We start from the raw sequence: 25,435 nt of genomic DNA, 5'->3' as shown, positions 1-25,435 counted from the left end.
AATATGCATTATGTTATATTCACCTCATAGGATAATCTGATCAATTATGGTTATTATAATTCCAAAGACTACGTAGCAACATGAAAAAAAACCCGCTTGAATGTTTCAAATAAAAGGACACAATACCATCAATGCACTATGATTAACTAAGTCACGTTAAGATGAAAAGGACCATTTCAAGACAATAAGTGTCGTAATGAAGTAATGAGCTTTTTGATAATTTTCCCTTACCACTTTTTTGCTGTTTTATTGCTTTTATAAGGTAAATATTAAATTAAAAATGATCCACATTCTGCATACGCTGATGAAAATAGGTATAATGAGATGGTCACACGGGGAAGCCAGCGAATCTGAAAGTTAAGACAGGTACAGGCAGGAGTTAATCACTCCATTTTCTTTTTGCTTGCGGGAAACAGTCTTCCTCTGTTCCGTGTGCACAGCTCTGCTTGTGGCATCAGGGAAACGTGGTATCTTAGAATGGGTGGAGTCTCAGAGGTCACTTTATACCCAGCTCCCAGCTAATTCAAGAACCAGGACTACAGCATCCATTCCAAGTAACTGTAATGGATGCTTCTGAATGATTGAATATTCCCACAAGCAGGGAGCTCACCACCTCGCAGAGTAGCCTCTTCAGGCCTCGCCTTCTCAACCATATGCCTGAGGCTGCCGTACAGGACCACACCTCGAACCCTCACACAAAGCAGGGCTCCCTTGTCAATCACTTCCTTCCAACTGGGATTTCAAGCCACAGATCACAAACTAAGGGACTGAGTGAGACTGCATTACCTTCCTGACAAAAGAAAAACGTTAAACACAAACTAAGAGACTGTCCCCATTCACGACAAACGTATTCTAGAATGGGGAACGTAGAAACCCACGGCTATTCTACTGAAGAGGAAAAAATAAATTACGGGAAAAGATGAATTCCCAAAGAAAAGTGCAACAACAGAGAGTTGCCTATGCTTCTCCCTAAAGACTAAAGACTTTAGATCTGTAAAGATTCTCATCTTTCAGCTGTCTGATTACCAGAGGGGGAGACCCATCTTTTCCGTGCTCCTTTCTCATTCTCCCTGCCAGAGCTTCCGGTTGTCTCTAAGCTCAGCAGCAGAAGTGCAAGGCTGATGAGCGTGAGGGAGGGCTGGCGGCCCAGCGAGCGCCGGGGGACTCTGTCCTGGGTTTACAGGGCACATCAGTGCTTCTCTTAACCAAGAATCACCCCATTTCAGGTGTGTTTCCTGTGTTTCATGAGGTGAGTCTGAAAGTTTCATGTTTACAGGCGGGGTGGAAGACCAGCCACATTAAAAATAGATAGTGGTGCTTCAACCCCACCCAGATTTCCAAACGATGGGTAGCCAAGTATTATTTGGTGGGTGGGGCGTATTGTCTGTCTTCCACCCCAAATTCATATGTTGAAGCCCTCAACCAACCCCCCACCCCATCACCATGTGATGGTATTTGGAGGTGAGGCTTGGGGGAGGTGATTAGGTCATGAGGGGAGGTCCTCGCAGTGGGATTGTGGGATGAGAGACCCCAGATGGAATGCATGTCCCTCTCTGTCTGCCACGTGAGGACACCGTGAGAAAGCAGACCAGTCCTCACCGCACCAGAAGCCGACCCTGCCGGACCTTGATCTTGGACTTTCCTGCCCCCAGAAATCTGAGGAAATACATTTCTGTTGCCTAAGCCCCCCCAGTCTATGCGGTATTTTGTCACAGCAGCCTGAGCCAACCGGGACACAAAGCAGTAAGGGAGACGGAGGAAGAGGGCAGCATCCAGAGACAAGGGCTCTTACAGCTGGCCTGGCTGACCCACCCCTCCTTAGAGACGCGGGGACCACGGGAGGGCTCAGAGCCAGAGGACAGTGCTCCCGAGAGGGGGGTAGTGGGCAGGAAGGGAGGAGGGAGAGTCCCAACTCTTCTCTCAGCCGTGGGTGAAAAAGTACAGAAGGCGCTGGGATGAGCTCTTTCTGGGTTCCTCCCAGAGCGGAAAGCGGGTGCTCCCTGCAGCGCGGGGCAAGGCTGTGATGTTTCCCAGTCTGTGGGCTGCAGCGTGGTGACTGTCCTCGACACATGCTGATTCCCTGAAAGTGGCAGAGGGGTAGAGAGGGGCTTAGGATTTAACAGGACCCGACTCTTCTGCTGGCCCTTGAGAAAACGAATGCGCCCTCCGGACCAGCCTGCAGGGCTGTCCGTACTGCAGCAGGAAGGCCCCTGAGCTCGGAGGGCAAAGAAGAGCAGGCCCACGGGGAGCCCCTCGCTCTGGACCCCACTGCAGCATCCATCCCGGCCGCGGCGCGGTCTCCGCCTTGGTCCTCTTTCTGACCTGGGCTCCCGCCTGAGTCGACGGGAAGGAGGCTGAACCTCTCGGGGGACCAAGAGCGGAACCAAGGCTGGACACAACCGGCTCCTCTCCCAGGGTCTTCTCTGGAAAGGTACTGCTTCACCCCCAGCGATCCTCTAAGACTTTCCACTGTTGACCACACGTGCAGAGTCTGCCAGAGCTCTCCTGGGGCCCGATGTCTGCCGGGAACATCAACACTTTCTCAGGAGCAAAAGCAATCGTGTCTCCTGAGAAGGGCTGTCAGACGTGCTTCCAGACTAGGACCCGCACGTTTGCCTTTCCTGTTATTCGTAGTTGCCTCAGATCCAGCACCTAGCATCCAAGGAATCTGTGCCCCCGGCGGCGCTGAGGCGGTCACTCACAGCTCCCACGGGAAATTACAGCCCTGCTCTGCGTCACCGGGAATTTCAATATGCTCACCTGCGGCTGGCCAACATAAACCTAATGCATCTGGTCTAGTGTCTGTTGCCAAGTAACACACAGCTGATTAGCCCGGCTCACGGCTGCGCTGGAATCATCTGGCTACTCCCGGCTTCTCCGCGAACTCTTCCTCAGGCCGGCAACCACAAAGACAGACAACCCCGGCCCGGCCAGGCACACAGACGTGAAGGCTGCTGGCAGTTCTGGGCGAGGAGCTGTGCCCCGCAAGACAGCCTTGGGAATGCCGACTACTACCCAACTGGACGGTTCGGGTGAAGGCAGCTGTGACGCACACAGAACAGGGGTGGATTTCTGCCTCCTAGGTGGGGAGACAGATGCAAGTGAGGAGGGGCAAAGGGCCAGGAGGAATGCCCACTCCTTGCAGACTCTTTGGGAATAGCTGCCAAGTGGAAATCGCTCAAGACGCCTGTGAGGGGAACTGATAGAGATTCCATCAGATCTGGACAGGAAAGGGAGGTGGTAAAATCTTACTTAAGAGACCCCAATGCTCACCTGACTACGACGGAAAGTCCAACTCAACTCTCAAATGCTAAGAGAGAGCAAACCCTCTCGAAACACTTCCTATGTTCGTTCATCTTGCGCCATATGACTCCGGTTCAAAGCCAAGATGGCAAACATCAGGGGAGAACGTCAGTGAATGAAGAGATGGCAAGAGAACACATACTCAGCAGAACAAGTATTCACTGACTGCCTATTACATGCTGGGCGCTGTGCTGGGCGCTGCGTATCGAGTGGATAAGCTGATCCGGCCCAGAGAGGAAGGCAGACATACCTACCATAAGGAGAACACGAGGGGACCTTCAGAGGCGGAAGCTCTATTTTTTATAGATTCTGTCCCTGGGACTTCTCTTCGCCTCGGCATCTCCTCCCTAAGACAGTGGTCTTTAAGACCTGTTGCTTTACCTGTTTTCAGCTCCCTTAGGTAACTGTGTTCCTGAGCTCTCCACTAAGAGAGTTTGGTTTTTGGTGCCCAGTATGGGGAAGAAATCTGCATTTTTTTTCCCCCAAGTTCTCCAGGTCATTCTGGCGATCAGCTGGATCTGGAACACTGTCGCAGTGGATCTGTGTTAGGTGACCGCAAGTGGGTACTAAGTGCCTGAGAAGAGGCACCGTGAAACTCACGTTCTCTCCTATAAGAGGAGATACAATGTCTTCTCCTCTGGGAAACTGGCCCCGACGGTGTTTGGGGTGCCTCCTCTGAACCCCTTCCTTAAGCAAAGACCATTATTAAAATAATGCTGGCTTCTTCCGAGTCTCTGCTGTGCGACTCTGAATTCTGAAATGACTGGTACATCTTATTCATCTCTCTTCCTTGGTGCTTGGCATAAAGGGTGCACGATAAATATCTGTTGTGGGGTGAGGAGGCTGAATGATTTTCATGTATCTCTGAGCCCTGCCCACAGGATACAACACGGGCAGGTGACATGCACATGGAATATCAGAAGACATAGGCCAGAAACACCCCTCCACACTGGGATGACAGGCGCGTTCACGGGGGCTGCTGGTGGCAGCCTGCTGTGACAGAGCTGGGGCCCGGCTCTGGCTGTGGGCTGCAAAACCTGCTAAGGCTTTCTGGGAGAGTATCAATTTCCCCCCGCTTTTTCTCAAGCCCACTGTTTCACTTTTTAGGAGCAAATGTGAGAAATGAGAAGTATCTCAGCGGGACTTGCAGGAAAACATCCAGGATTCTCAGATACACCTTTAAGTTCTTAAAAGCGAAACCCTTTGGCTCCCTGAAGTGTCACCTCTTTACTTAGGCAAGGGGGTTCCCCGCACCTCCACTGCCTGCTTTTAAGAAATGTCTATAATAAAGCCACATTTCAGAGACTATGAAATACCTGATGATGGATTAAATCTTCTCTAATTTGAAGACATTAAGAAGTAAAATAGAAAAATATCTTGAAATTCTGTGTGTTGGTTGAAACACTAAAAAAGAAGCAAAATACTCTCTTTCAAATCGTTTTACTTTGTGAAGGTTTCATCCTGCACTCACACGTGAGAGTGTGTGTCTGTGTGGGGGGTGCAGGGTTGCGTGCACGTGTGGGGAGGGGGCGAGGGGGAGGGAGGGAAGAAACGGGGTGGGAGGGGCAGCAGTGAGCAAGTCTGAAGACGTGTGGTTTTTTCACTTGTCGACCAACTCAAATTCCAGAAACGGTGATGTTCTACTGCCATCTCGCGGCACCGTGAGATAGTCACAGGCGGCATGACCTGCTCAGATTCTATAAACTAAATCCCACAACAACCCAGTAGCCCAGGCAAAGATGTTTATCTGTGAAAAGATTGGAATAAGAAATAATCTCCCTTTTTTTACTCAAAAGGATCAAGTGCTTCACATCAATTTGGTTCAGAAAGACCTCAGGTCTTAAAACTAAGGCTACCAAGACATTTATTTTGCCATATATTAACAGTTTCATGTTGAAAAAGTTTCAACATAAAAAATCACTTTCAAAACCTACATTGTCGCATAAACCAGAATACTTGTAAACGATAAAGTTATTTCTTCAATATTCAATCTTTTCAATTTCATCCATGTCTTCAGGGTCGAGTTGCTTAATATTGCTATCTAAAATAACAAAAGAGAATGGAACAGTCTTATCCCAGGGCCTAAACGAAATTTCATTCCATCCAATTACATTTCTGAAGATAGTGACCCCTTGTATGGAAAGCCGCGAGGTACTGGGACATTCCCTAGATTAGGTAAGGAAGGGATGGTATCCAAATAACCAATCCATACTAACTACAATGGCATCAAATGCACCAGACAAGACAACATACATGTCTAAATACTGTGGGGCAGAAACAAATCGCCAGAGTGCAGAGAGGGGAACCTGGGAAGGTGCCTGGCTGAGCTCAGGAGGGTGAAGTGGGCGTGTGCATTGGGGGGTCGGGTTTGCTGAATGGCAACAGGGAGTGTTGATTACCGTAGCAACAGTGATCTTAATGCTTCTTTCTCCGCCCCCATCCCTCCTCCGTTATCCTAACGCAGGGGTGCTTAATCAACTTCCCTGAAGGGTCCACAGCTAGTGTGCAAACCTTTTAAAATGATATTCCAAACTGCACATATGTGCCTGTGTGCACTTCCCCGGGGACAGTGTCCTTTGCTTCCCACAGAGGTTAAGTACCATTGTCCTAAAGGTGAAAGATACATCTGGAGTCCTGCGAGGGTTCTTCCTCGCCTGCTCCGCAGCCATATCTATCCAGGGCCCTGGGGCAGGGGGACATCTCAGCTTCTGTTACCCTTCAAGTTTCCACCAGAATGCAACACGCCCGTCCAAGAGCCCCAGTGGGTTAGCAGAGCCTGCCTTGTTTAGATGGCGGGGCGGCAGGCACTGGAGGAAGGCAGCAGGCCTCAGGATTTAGGACTGTCCTAGTTGGTCGCTGGGGCAACAGGAAGGGAAAAATGTACATAAAAAAGGAAGCTGGGGACACAATATAACCTTAAAGGAGCTTATTACTTTGCCTCGGGTGGTTCTCCATGGATGTAAAATCTGCTCTAGATCCCAGAATGAGCAATAAAATAAAAATATGAGCTCATATCAATTCCACTTGGTTTTCACATCTTCCTTTAGTTACCCCTGCCTCCTGTCAGGAACTCTGGCACTAAGAAGTAGAAGCCTACTCCCTGGCTCCTGCCCCCACCCGATCGCGAGCCTCTGGGCTCGAGGCCCACGACGCACACCGTCAATGTCAACGTGGGCAGGTCCACGGCTCTGGGCACGAAGGGTACTCTACTCACTGAAGTGGTCCTGGACCTTCATCAGCAGGGGCAGCTTATCCACCTCGATCATGTTGAAGGCAAGGCCTTTTTTCCCAAAGCGGCCTGTCCGCCCAATGCGGTGGAGGTAGGTCTCATAGTCTGGCTCCTCTGCTCCATTCACAGGCAGGTCAAAGTTCACAACAATCGTGACCTGCTGCACATCAATCCCTGGAAGAGAAACGACACTGCAGGGTCCTGCAACTTCTTCCTCAGGACATAGCTATTCAAGAACCACATTTGCCAAGGGAATTCTCATTTAATAGACACAATCTGTAAATCAAACCTGCTTTTACATAAATGAAATAGGTCCTCTGGTCAGGCAGTTTGCTGGCAAGTATGTATGTCTATGATGCTGGATAAGAGTGTCAGTAGAAGCGGATTATACAGAAGTCTAAATATATACAAAGCGTGCGTGCGTGCATGTGTGCGTGTGTGCGTGTGTGCGTGTGTGCGTGTGCGTGTGTGTGTATGTGTGTTGGGGAGAGGCTCTCAGCAGGTCACAGAGCCCTTCCATCTTCTCCACCCCCACTGTGCTAAGTGCCCAGCAAGCCCCTTAGGCTCACATTCCCTTACCCATCACAGGGCCCCAGCTCCACCCCATTCCATGGCCATTGCCCTCATCAGGTCATTTTATCCATTGCCTCAACTGTTCCAACAATTTCCGGACTGGTCTCCCCAGTCCCTCATCTCCCACTCCTCTAATCGTCACCATGGTCACCACAGCAACGCCCAGAGCACGTGTGTTTAGAATCCAGCTGCCCAAACAGTACAGGATAAAGTACAAACAACTCAAGACTTCCAAGAGTTCTCCCCTTCCTTTCACACCTTTCACTCCTAACGTTTCCTAGGAAGACTCTTCTGTGCTCACCCAGTGCCTCCATGCCTCAACACTAACAAGCTGTCTGGGTCACGATTCCCGTCCTCCCTGTGCTGCGCTTTGACTCTGGAGCAATTTGTGCCCTCTTTTCTCTGGGGTCTGCAGTTGTGCTGTCCAGTATGGTAACCATTGGCCTTATGGCTATTTAAATTAATTCAAGTTAAAAATCCAGTTCCTCACATACTAGTCACACATCAAGTGCTCAACAGCCACCACATGTGGCTTGGACAGCAGAGGACAGGAGATGTGTATCCATGCAAAAATTTCTACTGGCCAGTGCTGGTCTAGAGAGTCAGTCGCCCAGGCCGTGTGCTCCCGAGGGGAAGGAACCTCATCCTCTTTAGGCTACTCCTCCAAGTGCCAAGCTCAGCACTCGTGGCAGGTCCTCAGTGCCATCTGGGGAACTAGTAATAAATTAGGAAACATGGTTTGAGCGTGCGGTGTAGGCAAGGATACACGAGGGATGAGGAAAGTACGAAGGCCCTCCTCTTGAAAAAACAAAGATTTTTCTTCCAGTAGTCAATAGTTTTAAAATTAAAAACACCTCAGAGGTCTTCCCTGGTGGCGCAGTGGTTGAGGGTCCGCCTGCCGATGCAGGAGACATGGGTTCGTGCCCCGGTCCGGGAGGATCCCACGTGCTGCGGAGCGGCTGGGCCCGTGAGCCGTGGCCGCTGAGCCTGCGCGTTCGGAGCCTGTGCTCCGCAACGGGAGAGGCCACAGCAGTGAGAGGCCCGCGTACCGCAAAAAAAAAAAACAAAACACCTCAGAGATGACCAACATCATCAGTCGTTAGGGAACACAAGCTGAACACACGAGATGCCACACGCATCTACCGGAAAGCTTAAGATGAAAAAAGAGTGTCAATACCAATTACTGCCAAGGATGGAGCACAACTGGGACTCTCCTGTATTGCTGGTAGAGACGCAAAAGGGTACGGCCACTCGGGAAAACAGCTTTGCAGTTTCCTATAAAGCTAAACATACACTTACCACATGACCCAGAAATCCTCCTCCTAGGCATTTACCCAAGAGAAATGAAAGCATATGTCCACATAAGCCTTATACATGAATGTTTATTACAGCTTTAGTGCAAACAGCCCCAAGCTGTAACCAATCCAAATGTCCATCAGCTGGTGAATGGAAGACCTAATTGTGTTACGACCCATTCAATGGAATGCTACTTAGCAATAACAAGGAATGACCTACTGATACATGTGACAACACTGATGAATTCCAAAGTATGATGTCAAGTGGAATAAATCAGACACAAAGGCTACCAACCGTATGATTTAACTGACATGTCATTCTGCAAAAGACAAAAATACAGAGACAGAAATCTGGTCAGTAGTTGGCAGGGGTCATTAGTTACAGCGACTCATTGAAAATGGGCACTGAGAAATTTTGAGGGGAGATGGAAATGTTCCATATTTTGATTACAGTGATGGGTACGTGACTATATATGTTTGTCAAAACTCTCTGAAACATCCTTAAAAAGAGTGAATTTTATCATATGTGAATGATACCTCAATAAACTTGACTTTAAGTGCATGCACATACACACCTCGAGCACAGACGTTGGTTGTTATAAGAACTTTCTCCTTCCCATCTCGAAACCTCTGAATGACAGAAGCTCGCTGATCCACAGTCAGCTCTCCACTTAACAGGGACACCTGGTGGCCATCCTGCATCATCTCCACAGTCAACCATTTGGCATTTTGACGAGTCTGCATGAAAATCAAAACCCAGCATGGTGCCCAAGGTGAAGCAGCCTGGCTTTGTGTGCAGCGCTCACTTCTGCGGGGCGTGGGAGCTGGGGGTGCTGCAGAGGAGTTTTGCTTCACCTTCCCTTTGGGGCCTAGAGGGATCTGAGAATGTGGCAGGGGATTCTCCCTCCCCCGTGCTTTTAAGGGGCACATCCTCTCAACCTGTAAGAGCTTTGGCTTCTCAGCCCTGAAACAGAGAATAAAATGCTCTGCCCGCCTCTCACGGTGGTCTGACGACAGAATGAGGTAACCTAACAATGATGACATCCTTGTGTACGCCAGGCACTAAACCTTTACGTGCATCACGTTCATCTGCTTTCATAATGATTTGATGAAGTAGCTGCCTAAGTTCATTTAAAAAAACTGAAAAATTGGGCTTCCCTGGTGGCGCAGCGGTTGAGAGTCCGCCTGCCGATGCAGGGGTGACGGGTTCGTGCCCCGGTCCGGGAGGAACCCTCGTGCCGCGGAGCGCCTGGGCCCGTGAGCCATGGCCACTGAGCCTGTGCGTCCGGAGCCTGTGCTCCGCAACGGGAGAGGCCACGACAGTGAGAGGCCCGCATACCACAAAAAAATAAAATAAAATAAATAAATAAATAAATAAACCCAAAGCTTAAAACCATTAAGTGATTTGCCCAAGGTCACATGGCTAATCTGTGGCAGAGCTGAGCTTTCCTTTACTCTACAAGTATGTTTCCAGGGCCATCCATGTGCTGGGTGGGGCTATTCTAGGGCGGGGCATGAAGGTGAGTGGAACAGGTGAGAGCGTGCTCTCACGGAGCTGACAGTGTGCACATGGCGGTGAAAAAATACAACCAAGACACGAACACGAAAAACGTCAGACAGGAAAAGTAAATACGAAAATAAAAACAAGGGGCTGTTACTAGTGAGTGACTGAGTGGCTGCTCTGCTCATAGTAAGTTAGGAGTAGAAGAGAACATTCTCAACCTGATAAAGGGTATCTATGCAAACACTACAATCAATGTCAACCTGAACGGGGAAGTGTTAGAAGCCGTCCCTCTGAAAGAAGGATGCCCAGGGAGTTCCCTGGTGGCCTAGGAGTTAGGATTCCAGGCTTTCACTGCTGTGGCCCAGGTTAAATCCCTTGTCGGGCAACTGAGATCCCACAAGCGGCGCGGCACGACCAAAAGAGAAAGAAAGAAAAAAAGAAATAAAAGAAGGATGCCCTCTGTTTCACATCATATTGAAGTCCTATTCCATTACTTCAGTTTCACCCATAAAATACAGATAATCTCTATGCAGAGTTGCTCTGAAGATTAAACAACGTAATGTACAAAAAGCAGCAAACACGGTGCCCGGCTCCACCTGCACAGAAATCTGGGCACGAGTAGGACAAGTCCCGGCAGACGTACCTGGCAGAATATGATGGCCTGGCCAATGGTGATGCCACCGTAAATGTTGCACAGAGCCTGGTACTTGTCTTTCCTGTTCCTGCACAACACATAGTACTGTCGGATGTTGTTCAGGGTCAGCTCCTCTTTTCGTAACTTGATAACGTTGGGGTCAGGAATGATTCGCTCCGCAAACTGCCAAACGGAGTCTTCAAAGGTCGCTGAAAAGAGGAGCATCTGGCACTCGGAGGGTAAAGCTCTACGGGAGAGGAGGGAAGAAGGCCGTCACCCGATGGCCAGGCCTGTCCCTCTCCTGCGGGGGCAGCTTCCAGCACTTGACGCCCACGGCCATCAGCTGCCCCCCACGCCCCTGCTCCTGCGCTGGGGCCACCGTGAAACGTGCTGCGGCCACGACAACTACACCTGCTGCAGAGCGCCACGTGTCAGCCCCTCCTGCCCACCAAGAACTTGGGGAAATGGATACACGGAATGTGGGGCTCCAGACTAAAGTTTACGTGCGTGATCTGGGTTTTCACGCCAGTGTTCTCCTTAGGAGAGACGGGCTCGTGAAGCTAGGCTGTTAGTCTAGGCGCTCTTTGGGGCACTCGTCCCGCACACGCTCCATGTGGAGGAAGGGCACAGAGGCTCATCATATTCGATGGCAGGTGTTCTATCTCTGGGGCGGGAAAGAACAGCCACGGTGTCTATTTGGACTGGGAAGAACCTGGATATAGATAAAAGGGGAGCAGAAGGGGAAGATGCTACCGCACGTGGAATGTAAACTGAACCCACAGTGAACAGAGGCTAATTGATAGCAAGTTCAAAAGAAAGGCGAAATGAATGTACAGAGTCAGCAGTCAGGATACAGCTCAGCCTGTACAGGAGAGAGGGGCGGGTGACAGCAAAGGGGCTGCAGGGGACCTCCAGGGTGCCAGTAAAGTTCTGTGTCTTGACCTGGGCCTTTGTCCCATGAGCATAGCCTCTCTGTCATAGTTCACCCAGCAGTACACTTAGGATTTGTATATTTCTCTGTACATATCTTACACATCAATTAAAAAGTTAATTCTTTTTTTTTTTGCGGTACGCGGGCCTCTCACTGCTGTGGCCTCTCCCGTTGCGGAGCACAGGCTCCGGACGCGCAGGCTCAGCGGCCACGGCTCACGGGCCCAGCCGCTCCGCGGCACGTGGGATCTTCCCGGACCGGGACACGAACCCGCGTCCGCTGCATCGGCAGGCGGACTCTCAACCACTGCGCCACCAGGGAAGTCCCCCAAAAGTTAATTCTTTAAACAACAAAATAGAAGAGAGACCAGAGAGGAATCACTGCCTTTGAGAAGACAACAGGGCACGTAGAGAATAAGCTGTTAGGACTAAAAGGGAGCAGGTGAGCTCATACAGTCCAGCGATTCCCAAACATTATTTCAAGCCTGGGACCTGAATCATCTGGGAGCTTTTCAAACAATCGGACCGATTTCTGGTTGGCCACGGCAGACTACGTTTGTTACCTTCTCAGTGTCCGGCAAACCGCTAATGTGACTATAAAGTGATTAAGATATGAACTCACAAAACGTGCAGAATAAGAGAAGAGAAACGGGTGAATGAGATATTTCAATATATTTTTGCAAGACGGAAAAGCGTGATAACCAAGAAGGTGGATGAAGCTACAATATGAGCACTACAGAGGGAAGCGCTGATGCAAAGGCAGCAGCTCCCTCAGAACCACTGGGAGGTCTAGGACGTGCAAGACCAGAGGCCTGGTGGGGGTGGGGTGAGGGCTGTGAGAAGACATGAGGAGAATCTGTATCAGCAGGCTGCATCGCTGGGCCATCTGCTCTCCCACACCCTTCACCTGGAAAAAAAAGGGCACTAGGGCTGGTATCCCACGGCTGCGGCCCTTTCATTCCAGAAAGAAAACTTATACAAATTGTCCAAGGGAAGGAAACATGGGCTGTTCTGCAGAACACACTGGATTTTGAAGACTTAGTATGAAAAGAAAGAATGCAAAATATCTCGTTAACAATTTTTAGTTTGATAACATTACTTGTTAAGATGCTATTTTTGATGTCACGTTAAATAAAATATTTTATAACATGAATTTCACCTGTTTCTTTTTTAATGTGGCTGTGAGAAAATTTTTAAGTTACACATGTGGCTTACATTATATTTCTATTGGACAGTGCTGTGAGTTAATGTATTTTAAGCAAAAGAAAGGAAAACTGAACAATGGAGGGGTGACCAACCAACATGAATACTCTAATTTTACTTAATATTATTTTCAGTAGAAAGCCCTGTTGACTACTGAATCTTCCCTGGACTTCCGCATCTCTTATTCACTGTTACATTTAAACATACCAACGTATTGGTAGGGGATGGCAAGAAGGGAGTCTTGCTTGACCTTGGGCCCACATTTTTTTAAATAGGAAGGCTGGGTGAAAATATATACAAGGAGCTTCTGGACCCCACCCTTCTTTGGCAGCTAAGCTTGTACAAGCAGAAGAGCCTCAGCAGAAGGGGAGGGTAAAGCAGACAGCTGAATAGGGGATCAAGTGAAAAGACGTATACTGAACGGTGGACCCCTCCCAGCCCGTCCACCCGAGCATCCTGCTCTGCTCCCAGGATGGCAGCCACGGAGTGTCCCAGGAAGGAGATTACATAGAGACATTACATGCTCCTAAAGACCTCCAGGTGACAAGCATCCTTAAGTGAAGCTTCCAAGTTACAAGCCCCAACTGTGCACACAGAGCTGTCGATAGATAAATAAGCTTTCTAGTTCCTCAGCTTGGGTTATGAAAGACTAGTGCAGGGTCACCAGATGTGAGGAGGAAAGATCCGCCACATAGACAGACTGTGGCCAACAAGCACAAAAGGAAACTTAGATCACTCAGAGACAGGGTTGAGAACAGAAAAAAAATTTAATGCTATAATTAATATCCTCAAAGAGATAACTGTAGATATCACATATCTTTCTTGTGTTATGGACGTTTTGCATCCATAAGACAAGAAGAGGAAGCTATGGAAAAGAAACAGAGGACAATGCCGCTATGATCCAGACAGGACAGAAAAAGGCTAACCGACTGTGTTATTTTAGTGACGGATGGAGTGACACATACAACTGGGTTAAAGAGGTAAACAATGGAAACAGAGCGGACTGCACGAAATGAAGGGATGAATTCGGGACTAGGCCTGGCGGAGAAGGTATGTGGAAAGCATATATGGAAACTCAATCGCACAAGTTCAGGATGAGACAAGCAGTACTTCTAAATTAAGTTTTTTGCCTCCTCCAAACACACCAGCGCTCAGCTGAAGTAGTTTGCCCGCACCATGCAAAGGGACACGTGTGACTGTATCTTTCCCTTGCCGTCCCTATGAGACTGAGTAAAGTTACATTTCCTGGTTCAGAGGCTGCAAGTAAAGTGTCCTGCGGGTGAACAAGTTGGGAACAGACGTCTTTCCTCTCTCAGTGTAGAGTGGAGTGTCTCAGATCTTACCAGAGACCATGCTTCTACAGTATATCCAGCGAGATTTCAAATCAGGGCAACACAAAATACACGCCCCCCCCCCCAATCTCTTAGGTACTTGGTTTTGAAAAAATGGAGTCTCAAAACATCTTTTTGGCTTCTATGAAGTTTTTATACAACACAGAAAATATACAACAAAGACTGTTGACATTGTATCCAAATACAAACTAGCCTTTGTTCAACGCCCTGCGTGAGCAGCAGACAGTGTAAATGTATATTCTGGCATATTCCATTCAGTCTATAAATTCCTTATCAAAGAACATGAAAAGATCTCACCAGCTAAATGTCCTGCATCCTTTGTACACGATACTTCTAAAAACACAAACAATTTGCTTACCTACGATATTGAGCTTTTCATTACCAAAGTTTTGGGTCACTTTGTTATTTCAAACTTGCAGAAGCCCTACTAAGATTTCTAACTGCAGCAATGGACAAAGAGCTACCTCAGACGTGTGCCTACAAGATGCCTGCCATTGCAGCTGGCCAGTGAAAAGATTTAAAATGTTGGCCTACTTGTTCAAAGTTTGAGACAAAAAGAATGTCCAACTCCAACTTGGAAATACGTCAAGGATGAGAATGGAGAAAAAAATTATAGTAAAATAGAAATAACACACTGTTTCTCCATAACTGTCTGATGCCTTGTGAAGAGGCCTTGTACTGACTGCCCCTGAGCTGTCTGGTGTTCTGTAAAGGTTGCAACAAAAACTTGTAGCAAAAAATGACTAATTTTTCCTTTTTGTAGGAATAAAACTGCTGCAGAAGTCAAAAAATGTCACCAGAAAAGGACAGCCAAGTTGAGGACTTCCTAATTTCTTTACTAAATTTGTAAAGAATCCATCTTTCAGTTTGACAAGTTTAAGTCACCTCTGTGCTTTGTAATCATTTTCCCGGAGGGGAAAAGGTTTCACTTACGATGACATCTAACAGACTTCAGAGTGTTTGAAAATGATGGACATTTTAGACTTGGATAACCTAAACGACGGATTTATAGATGCAAAGGATCTGAATGACAAACAGTTCGTCCACCGAAACAAGCCTGCAGATACAGTGGAAGAACATTTTGAAGGAGCTAGAAATTGATTCTTGCAAGTCTAAAAACCACTGTTGCTAGTAGGTAAACTCCTAAGTATTCTATGCTTGAACACTTTTGTTCAGAGGATATCACACTGGACTGATACCAAGAATCAGTGTGGGGAAAAAAAAAACAATCAGTGCAGGCTTCTACTATATATAAAATAAATAACTAATAAGGACCTACTGTACAGCACAGGAAACTCAAATCAATACTCTGTAATGACATATATCAAAAAGGAATCTAAAGAAGACTGGATATATGTATACCTATAACAGATTCACTTTGCTGAACAGCAGAAAACACACCACTGTGAATCAACTAAACTCCAAAAAAAAAAAGAATCAGTGTGGGCTTAATAAGGGCAGAGCCGCAAGTCAAAATGAATTTTAGATTTGACTGTATTCTGTTTTACTGCCACATACAAGAAAAGAGGGCTGCAGGGAGTTCAGAGGATACTGGAAAAGAGAGAGTCAAAACATCTTATCACACTGTGAGACAGAAAAAAAAGTGTCATTGTTGTTTCTGTCATTAAATACAGGTACAGTAAGTCCCCTACATACGAACCTTCAAGTTGTGAACCTTCAAAGATGCAGATGTGTGTTCACATGTCCAATCACGTAAGTTAGTTCATGTGTCTGGGGTACTTTGCCACACGCATGCATCCTCTACAAGTGGCTGTGCTTTTGTGTACTTTACTGTGACATACTGTATAGAGCACAGTAGTACAGTATCTTTCTTTGAAGCAAGAGGATGACTTCACTGAACTCCTTGCTGTGCAACACGAGGGGCTTACTAATGAAGACCTGATGGAACTGGAGGCCCAGAGAAAGGACGAAGAGAGACAAGAGGAAGGAGAAGGAGCTGAAGAACTGAAGAGATTCATGACGCAGGAAATGGCAAGGGGATGTTCTGTATTTGAGGAGGCACTGTTAGTTTCTGACGCACAGGACCCGAAGGCAGAACGGTACACGAAGGTTGCAGCAGCCGTTCAGAACGCAATCCAGTGCTACCGTGTCATCTATGATGAGAAAAAAAGAGCTACTACCCAGACGTCACTGGATCGTCTTTCAAGAGGGTAGATAGAATTGAATCCAGCAAGGAACCAGAACCCGTGCCATCAACGTCAGGCGTGAGTGACATTGCAGCCTGCCCTCCGTCTCCTGTTGCTGACGGTCCTTCAGCTCTACCATCTCCCACCCCTTCTCCCTCCTCCAGCCAGTACCTCTTCTCGCCTGTTCACTCGATGCCAGCCCCTGGATGCCAGCTGCTCTGCTGTACTACTGTACTTTTCAAGGTGCTGTACTTGAAAAGTAAGTTAAGATTACAAATATTTTATTTTGTGTGTTTTTTATGTATTATTTGCGTGAAAAGCATTAGGAACCTATTACAGTACAGCACTCTATAGCCAATTGTGCTAGTTGGGTAGCTAGGCTAACTTTGTTGGACTTACAAACAAACTGGACTTAGCGAACACGCCCTCGGGACGGAACTCACTTGTATGTGGGGACTTACTGTAATATGTTTAATTAGTTCTGTCGTATTTACATTCTCCTCATAAATAGTTCTATAATTATGTATCTTAAGCATATACAATAGGGAATTCCAGGGAGGTCCAGTGGTCAGGACTCAGTGCTCTCACTGCTGAGGGCCCGGGTTTGATTCCTGGTTGGGGAACTAAGATCCTGCAAGCTGTGTGGGGTGGCCAAAAAAAAAAGAAAAAAAAAAAGGGTATACAATAGCACAGCCTCCAAAATTTAAGCAGCCAGTCATGTTTAAAAATATTAAATTGCTATATCAGAGATGAAACATTATTGTTGTATTTTTCTCATACATATTAATTAGTTCTCCTATGAATTACTAATTGCCAGTTTAGTTCTACAGTTGTTTTGTTTAAATAGTAGCACTAATGTAACAGAAAAGTACAGAATAATACATAGTTTCAAATATACATGTATTTTCCATATTTTTATGTTAAAGTAATATCACATGTACAATTATTTCTTCTGTATTAGTTATATATATATATGAGATATATGTGTGTACATGTATGTGTATGTATGTACATATGTGTATGTATATATGTACACATATATTTGCCTGCTATGACTGTATCCCGGGTTGTCTTCCTAAAAAGTTGGTCACCGCAGGGAAAGAAGTAACATAAGAAATTTCCCCAGATCTGGCAGGCACAAGTTTTGGGAATGAAAAGAGTGTATCATGTATCTAGTACAATGAAGAAAAAAAAGATCTGAACCAAAAAGCACATCACTGAGAAGTTTCCGTACATAATGGAGAAAAAGATTCCAAAACCTTCTAGCAAGGAAAAAACAGATGACAGACAAAAGTCTGAGGATCAGGATGACATTAAACTTTCTAGCAGCAACACTGGAAACAGAGTATTAATTATAGTAAAAAAGAAAACACCTTTTTTCTGTTTTCAACACTGTCTCCAGATTTACAGGGAGAAAGCTTTTCAAGACAGGATTCCACATCCAGGGAAACTCAACACAAAGATCAAATTTACAGGTACAGTAAAAACATTTTCAGACAAGCAGGGGCTAGAAAATGAACTTCCTACACATCCTTTTGCAGGAAGCCATTAGCAGATACATTCCAGCATATTCAGTAAACCAACAGTAAACCAAGAAAGAGGACCCACAAGACAGGAGATTCGAAACTGTTAATGAGGACAGGGGAAACCCGTAATGCGGCTGTGACCACAGGGCTGGAGCGCAACCAGTCCAGGCTGAAACTGGAGACAGTGAGTAAGGGAGATCTTCCGGAAAAAAAGAGACCGATGGAATTTTAAGATGTATCTGACTATCTGGAGATATCACTGACGTATGACACGTATGATGAAACAGGCAGAGAAAAATTAAAGACCGCTACACGGTGATAGTAACCAAATGAAGGAAAAGAGGCTACACTAGGGGGAGAAGCACAAGAAAAACATAATTATAATAATTCAATACTCAGCAGTGAACGCTATTTGTGTTGTGATAATGATATCAATACCAGCTGTGAATGTAACCAACAACGTTGTATATAATGAATATACAACGAGAAATTGCAGTGTGAGCAGGTTATTTAAAGATATGAAAGTTAATGTCAAAACGGACAGTATCCTCTAGGGGTTGGGGCAGGGGATTACTGGTTATCATTACAAGTCTTTCAATATTATACTTGAATTTAACACAGTACATAAATACTTTATTTAAAAATGAGCGATGCAGACTCTCAAAGCCCACTCCCAGAAATTCTGATTTAGTAAGGTTCAGGTTAGGGCTGATAATCTCAAATTTTAAGCCCCTTGGTGATCCTGGGAGAGAGGCCTAGGAGATCGACAGGATTTATTTAACAACTTACAGGCAAAGTCAGGACTAGATACGAGGCTCCTGATCCCAGGCTACTGTGTCCTCACAATAGCGCTATCAGGTTTTAATGAATCTCTTTAGAATTTTGCTCAAATATAAGATTACTGCAAAATTTGGTGCAGACCCACTGTATACGGATTCCATCTGTAAGCCTGCAGCACAAGAGTAAAGCAATCAGGCAAGATTACAAGATGAAGCAGTCGGGAAATTACAGCAGGCTGAAGGCCCACTGAGCTGGTGAAAATAATGAAAACGCAACTTGTTTTAAAAGTGAAAGAAGTGGGGAATAAGAAGCAAAGACAGTTAGGAGCAGCAGACAAATGAAATTCCTCCTCTGGACAGAAGATCCAGGAAGAAAAGGCTGGATGTGAAGGTTACCTTTGAATACGGATGCTTTGGTCTGAGAATCCTTGCGTGTCGATCATCACATCTGCTTCATCCAGGACAAACACACGAATCTTAGTCAAATCAATTAATCTTCGCTTGAAACACCAATCTAGGACAGTCCCAGGAGTGCCAATTATAATCTGTTTGGTGACATGAGTGTCTCTGGGAACTAGGGAGCAAAGGAAAAGGGTTTAAAGGCTTCCTTCAGATGCAGACGACTCTAACCGGCCACAATTCCCCATTTTGTAATGGTTTTCCAAGTGCCAACCTGAGGGTCTTTGTGGTTTTTGATTTTAGAGTTTTAGGGTAAATTCCCAAGTTTTTAGGTTTACAGTAATGATAATAGTCGTGCATATTTGATTCTGCCCCACGGTCATTTAAAAAGCCACCCTGCAGCATTCCCATTGTCCTACAAAAACACTGGCACAGCAGTGAAAGGCCTACAAATCTTCCCCAAATGGAAAACAACCAAAATGTCTATCAACAGGTTACATGAAATAAATAAATGACAGAATATTATACAGCTAGTCAAAAGAATGAGGTGGGGCTATACATACCGACATGAAAAGATGTTTAAAATGCGTAACTTTTTGAACAGTGTGGAAAAAAAAAAACGCTCCCATTTTTGTAAGCACTCAAAAACAAAACAAAAAAACACACAAAGATTTGTTAACAAAACCATAGTTGTCTTTGGAAATAGGTTTTTGAAAGAACAACTGTCACTTTTACCTTAGAATTTTCTGTGTTTTAAAGTATTTTTTTCACTTTATGCATGTAACACTTCAATGAAAAAGTGAAACAATAAAAGCTGTTCTGCACAAAACAACTGAGCCTCACAGAAAAGAACAGGCAAAAGCATCCTCTTCTGGGCTGTGGGAATGATGCAGCTAACATTTGCTGGGTCCTTATTATGTGCCAGGGGTGTGCACAGTGCTTTATCTGTATCATTTTATTTAATTCCAGTAACATCTCTATGATATAGGTGCCATTATATCCACCATTTTATTTTTTTAAATTTTTTTTTGGCGGTACGCGGGCCTCTCACTGCTGTGGCCTCTCCCGTTGCGGAGCACAGGCTCCGGACGCGCAGGCTCAGCGGCCGTGGCTCACGGGCCCAGCCGCTCCGAGGCTTGTGAGATCCTCCCGGACCGGGGCACGAACCCGCGTCCCCCGCATCGGCAGGCGGATTCTCAACCACTGCGCCACCAGGGAAGCCCTCCACCATTTTAGAGGCAAGAAAGCAGAGAAGGCATACACCACGACTGTGTTAGTAGTGCAGTAGGGATTTAAAATATCAGCCAGGGCTGGCTTGCTGGTACTTACTTCGATTCCCTCGAATGGCGTACATCACTTGAACATCCACACAGAATTTCCCCATCTGTTCGACCACACGGCCAGTTTGCAGAGCCAGTTCATAAGTAGGAGCCAAGCACAGGCACTGAGGGAGGGAGAGAGAGAGAGAAGGGGGGAAGGAGAAACGTTCATAACGCCATCATGCAATTCTGAAATACAATTAAAATTTGTGGAGGGAGAGGCACAGAAGTGAAACTGGAGATTTTTGCTGAACAGAATATTTTTACTTGAATACGACTTAGCAGCTGATAGATCTAGGGTGAATGTTAAGTATGGGAGGGGAGAAGGGGCTGAAGGATGAAGCAGCATCTTCCTTTTATATATTCCTCTCTGAAAGGTCCTGAAGAAACACAGGTTACGGGTCACGCTGTTTTGGCAGGGGAAAAATGGGTTGTAGTGGGGCTGGGAATCAAGAAGAGAAGGGATGCAAGACTAACTGCAGCTCGAGTGTGGTCCCCATCACCTCTTCCCTGATATTAAAAGTCTGCCCATTTCCAGAGCACTCCCTGCTTGGTCCAATCCATCTTACACATCTCTGGCAGAATGTTCCCTGAAACTCTCTCATTTGTTACTTCCATCCCCCCTATAAATGGTGGTTGTTGATGAATGAAGATGTCGATGGAAGAAACTGGTGATATTTAACACATTTTTGAACTTCAATTAAGGATCTGAGATAGAGAGAGGGAAACACAGCTAAAGTGATAAAAACCAGTTTCCACACACATCTCTCAACATGTGTTCAAGCATGGCTTCTCCTCAAGGATTTTTACTCATGATATCAAACCCCAGATATAAACTTCCCTTAACCCGTCTAAAGAAAGCACAGGATTTCCTATGCCTGCCACTAGTCACCCCCATCCATGTCCACGGGTTATCTTGCTGCGCAAGGTTGTAAACTTCCTGAGGGAATCCTTGCTGCCCCATAGTTTTGAGTGCATCCAACACTTGGGCTCCCAGTTTGTCACCCAATTCGATGAACACAGGTTGGAGAAAGAGGGAAAGATCACCAGATACTTTCCATATATTGACACTAGGTTGGGAGAAGGGCAAGCGCAGTTCCAGCCCCTGCTCAGTCGCTTTCTGACAACTGTGACCTCACGTGTGACCTTTCCCTCTCCAAGCCTCTGTTTCCTTCTCCACTAAATGAGTAGGAGGGACTGGGTGACCTACAGCTATATAGCTATCACTACTGAATGCTCACTTTATGTTGAGCACGGTGCTAAAAAGGTACATTAATTCACTCACTCTGCATGGCAATCCTATGAGGCAGGTGTTCATTCATTCAATGTTTAAGGAATGGTTTCTACAAGCCAAGCACTGTGATTGAAGTTAGGGTTCAAGGGTGAACAGAACAACTGTGATCCATACCTTTGTTAAGTGTTATCTTCACTGACAAGAAAACATACTCCAAAAGATATACTACCTCGCCTAAGACTTTCAGCTGGTAAGTAGAGAGGCTGGAATTGGAACTAGTCAAACTATAAAGCCTGTGCTCTCAATCACTGCTCCATACTGCTGCCCAATACTCTGACTTTATGAAAGAACGTCTATTCTAAATATCATCACGTCATTGCAGCAATATTGCCTATTACTAAAATATCTTTGGCACAGCAAGCATTCACATCTCTCTCCCAGCCTTTCCTTACCTGTGGAAACAATTCCAAGGCATTAACTCTGCTTAGCATTGCCAAGACAAAAGCAGCTGTCTTTCCTGTTCCAGACTGACTCTGGGCTATGAGGTTCTGAGATCTGTAGAAAAGAGGATATGCTGGACATAAACTGAATACAAGTTCCTGGGCATAAACTGAATATATAAGTGACTAAAAATAACCAGGTGGAAAACCACTATCCTAGAAACTCACGGATGTGCCAGCATCATAGGGAGAGCCATCTCTTGAATTTTGGATGGTCTATTAAATCCCATTGCATAGATCCCTTTTAGTAACTCTTCTTTTCTGTCAAAAAAAAAAAAAATCAAATACTTAAAAGTCTGTGATGCGTCAGAAGCCTCAGAAATACAAACTTGAAAGGTGCATTTCTAAGTTAGGCCACTTTGCAACTGAGTATAAAAAGTAATATTTGGAAATATACAAGTTAAACCTCAACTCTCAAACATATACAATCATGTCTGCAGTTGGAGCACTAAAGTAATAAGTTATGTCATAAACCCAGGCCAAGGATAGTAGTAAGGGCCTAATGTTGAACTTTCTCTTGAACCAAGGAAAAAAAGGAAAAACTCATCTGATAGAAGTGCATCAATTTTCCAGGAGAGTTTTATTTTCCACACAAGCAGAAAACTAAGTGAGATTTATTGTTTATTTCTTTTTACTCAATGACAAACTTTAATGTTTCAATGGCAATTTTCAGAGAAAACACAATTCCATTTAGGTGATTCTTAGATCAATTCTCTCTAGGAGCAGAAGATGCAATATTAGCTCATCCTTCTGAGCCAGTATTTTTAAATGCATCTTTCCTGGGGTCTCAGGATAGATGTTACAAAGAGGATAAAGTGAAGTAGGCTGGAATACTTCCACTACAATGACATGCACATTTTGGACACGCTTAATTGGTAGATTAATTGGTAGATTACTGGCAGCCAACCTTTAATCATAAGTAAGCTTCTCCCCAACTAGAAAGCAGGCATTGGCATTTTGGATTTCCCCACTTACGTAAGTCTGTATCAGTAACTCGACCTATTCAAATCATTTCCTTAATGCCAGTTGATAACTCCCTAGGAAATGCAAACCTATTTGGGAAAGTTATTCATGTAAATACCATCTGAGACAAAAAAAAAAAATAATTAAAAAGGTAAAAGCTTGTAACTTATCTAAAGGGGTATTTGGGTCATCAAAATTCCTGTTATCTGTATTCTGGTATGGAGAGTAGCCATATGGCTGTGTCCAGCTTAGCTATCCCCCTTAGCATAGCAAGGTTAAAATATTTTACCATCAAAAATGTTCTCAAGTCGTTGGACAATTCAGATATCCTAGTGTTCCTCTTTGAGCTATATTTTAATTGCATGCAAAATGTCCACATCTCATTTGAATATTGACCATTAGAACACGAAGGAGATCCTGAAGATTATTATTAGCAGATTAGTTTGTTCTGTGCTATGCTCTCTGGAATTTTCCTACACTTAAAGTAAAAATACTCACAGCCGCAGCTCTTCAAATGTTTTCACTGAGTAGAGTGGAGAGCTGGGATCCTTTTGTAAGACTTCAACTTGGTGACTGGATTCTACTAAGGACTGCCGGATTAACTTGTTCAAGAGTGAATTAGCTGCCAATTCCACTAGAAAAACAAGGATAAAACGGGATATTGCAGGGGAAAAGTCAAGCCTCCTGAATGACATCTAACAAGTTGCCTCCTTCCATTCAGGAGTTGTATATCAAGCAACTGTTCCTTCTCTCATTTTTCTTCCCAAAGAAGGTTCTAAAGAGAATGACAGGGCTTCCCTGGTGGCGCAGTGGTTGGGAGTCCGCCTGCCGGTGCAGGGGACGCGGGTTCGTGCCCCGATCCGGGAGGGTCCCGCATGCAGCGGAGCGGCTGGGCCCGTGAGCCATGGACGCTGGGCCTGCGCGTCCGGAGCCTGTGCTCCGCAGCGGGAGAGGCCGCGGCGGTGAGAGGCCCGCGTACCGGAAAAAAAAAAAAAAAAAGAGAATGACACAGCACTGAGAATTCCTTTTTGTTTCCACGAGGATCCAGTTTCTTATGCTCTGTTGCTATACCAACCTCTAACCTCAACCAAGCCTACATCTATTGCCAGCAGACCTAATTTTTCCTTGCCAGCTGAAAATTTGTAACCCATTCCTGCATATTCTATTTAAATTTCCTCTAAAGAAATAATCCTGACTCCTAAGTTAATATTTCTTCTGACATTCACTATTTATAAAGAAAACAGAAGCAAAGATGGTTCCTTTCCAATTAAGATGGTATTATTCACCCACGTTGTGGAAGTCATGATTAAAGGAAACAGAATGCCAGTAAATACATGCAAATGAATTTATTTCCTACCTCTATCTTCTTCACCATCTTCTTCGGTGTTATTAAGAGAACCGTCTAAAAGGATGGAAGAGACACAACTGTAAAGATAAATGCCAAGCAGAAACGTCCAGTGTATCATCCCAGTTTCTCCTGTCGACTCTACAGTGTGTACAAAGGAAGGGTCAAGCAGTGGAGGAGTGGGTAAAAAGACTGGAAAGGTAGTGGAGGGTCTTGAATGTTAAATTAAGGGATCCGAAGTTGCCAGGGACATGAGGAAAGCAATGCTTTTTAAATGAACTGAGCTCAATCTTCTTTAACAACACTCACCTACGTTTGTGACCGTAGTACTCTTAATACCCGGAAGGTTTTTCCGGGGATGGATGACGTTTGAAAACTATTGAAAGATACAAATTTCAATCAATACTGGGCCCAGTGCCACCCCCTACCACGGGCTGGAAGGGAGGCAGGGAAGGCCACGCCAATACTGTTTCCTTTGCGATATTATGTATTAACGGATTCCTTTGAGAAGCAGGTCTCCTGTATGAATTATCCTAAAATCGGAGGAGACTTTCTACTGCCCCTGTATATGAAGTTCCTCTTTATAAGCCTCTAGTCTAAATGTGACAGTCCTGGGGGGGGGGGGTCACAGCACGAGCAAGGGATAGCAGATAGGAAAGCGCGTTGGTAGATAAGATGGAGGCTAGCTGAGGCTTAATGATCAAATTGGGACAGTAGAAAACTCAGGGTCTACTTGGGGCTCCCAGCTGCTTTCCCTCCCGCAGGTGTCTTCATTTTGCCTTTTCAAACCACAGGTCTTGTTTCTCTCAGGGTCTCCTTTCCCGTGGCCCTCTTCCAAATCCTTGTCACACCCTCCCTCCACCATCTGACACCCTGCTCCAAACCCTAGCGGAGCTCTCCCTTCCCCTCCCCAGCACATTTCCCTCCGCGAGTGCTGTGCTAGCCCCTGCCCCCTTGCCCTCCCCGGCTCGGTGGCAGTTACGTGGCCGTTCAGCTGCTCGCTCTCCGAAGCCCCTGCGTCGCCTCCCCAAAGTAACGACGCCATAGCTGCGATCGCTACTTCCGCTCCCAGCACGTGCGGCGGCCACAGGCGCGAGGTAGTGCCCGGCCTCACCCAGCGGCCAATGGGCTTTCTCGGGGGGGGGGGGGGGGGCCCGACCAGCCGCCGCGCGCAGGCGCCCGAACGCCGAGTTTGTGGGA

General features: G+C 45.9%; 1 protein-coding gene across 4 annotated transcripts; it reads right to left on the bottom strand.

The window, feature by feature from the left end:
• On the bottom strand, nucleotides 1-25,365 carry DDX25 (DEAD-box helicase 25). Of its 4 annotated transcripts, none has more exons than XM_067039272.1 (12): nucleotides 25,218-25,365; nucleotides 24,545-24,611; nucleotides 24,248-24,292; nucleotides 23,389-23,524; nucleotides 22,096-22,188; nucleotides 21,880-21,982; nucleotides 20,204-20,318; nucleotides 18,872-19,049; nucleotides 10,548-10,785; nucleotides 8,976-9,138; nucleotides 6,518-6,706; nucleotides 225-2,080 (listed from the first exon to the last, which is right to left on the bottom strand). In XM_067039272.1, the coding sequence occupies exons 1-12, from the start codon at nucleotides 25,278-25,280 to the stop codon at nucleotides 1,710-1,712; spliced, it is 1,761 nt and encodes a 586-aa protein (XP_066895373.1). In that variant the 5' UTR covers nucleotides 25,281-25,365; the 3' UTR covers nucleotides 225-1,709. The 4 variants fall into 4 exon arrangements, with proteins under 4 accessions (XP_066895375.1, XP_066895373.1, XP_058924639.1 ...); XM_059068656.2 differs by lacking the exon at nucleotides 225-2,080 and adding an exon at nucleotides 5,137-5,344; XM_067039274.1 differs by lacking the exon at nucleotides 24,545-24,611 and having other exon boundaries at nucleotides 1-2,080.
• Between the last annotated feature and the right edge of the window lie 70 nt (nucleotides 25,366-25,435).

Source organism: Kogia breviceps, chromosome 7, assembly GCF_026419965.1.
Source record: "Kogia breviceps isolate mKogBre1 chromosome 7, mKogBre1 haplotype 1, whole genome shotgun sequence".
Classification (NCBI taxonomy): Eukaryota; Metazoa; Chordata; class Mammalia; order Artiodactyla; family Physeteridae; genus Kogia; species Kogia breviceps.
Note: the sequence above shows the minus strand (reverse complement) of the source record. Positions and strands in the feature narration are given on the sequence as shown.

Coding starts and splice junctions, on each gene's coding strand:
- DDX25 (XM_067039272.1), bottom strand. CDS start 25,280: ATGGCGTCGTTACTTTGGGGAGGCGACGCAGGGGCTTCGGAGAGCGAG. Junction 23,525..24,247: donor AGATGGTGAAGAAGATAGAG/GTAGGAAATAAA, acceptor TTGTTTTTCTAG/TGGAATTGGCAGCTAATTCA. Junction 22,189..23,388: donor ACATTTGAAGAGCTGCGGCT/GTGAGTATTTTT, acceptor TTTTTTTGACAG/AAAAGAAGAGTTACTAAAAG.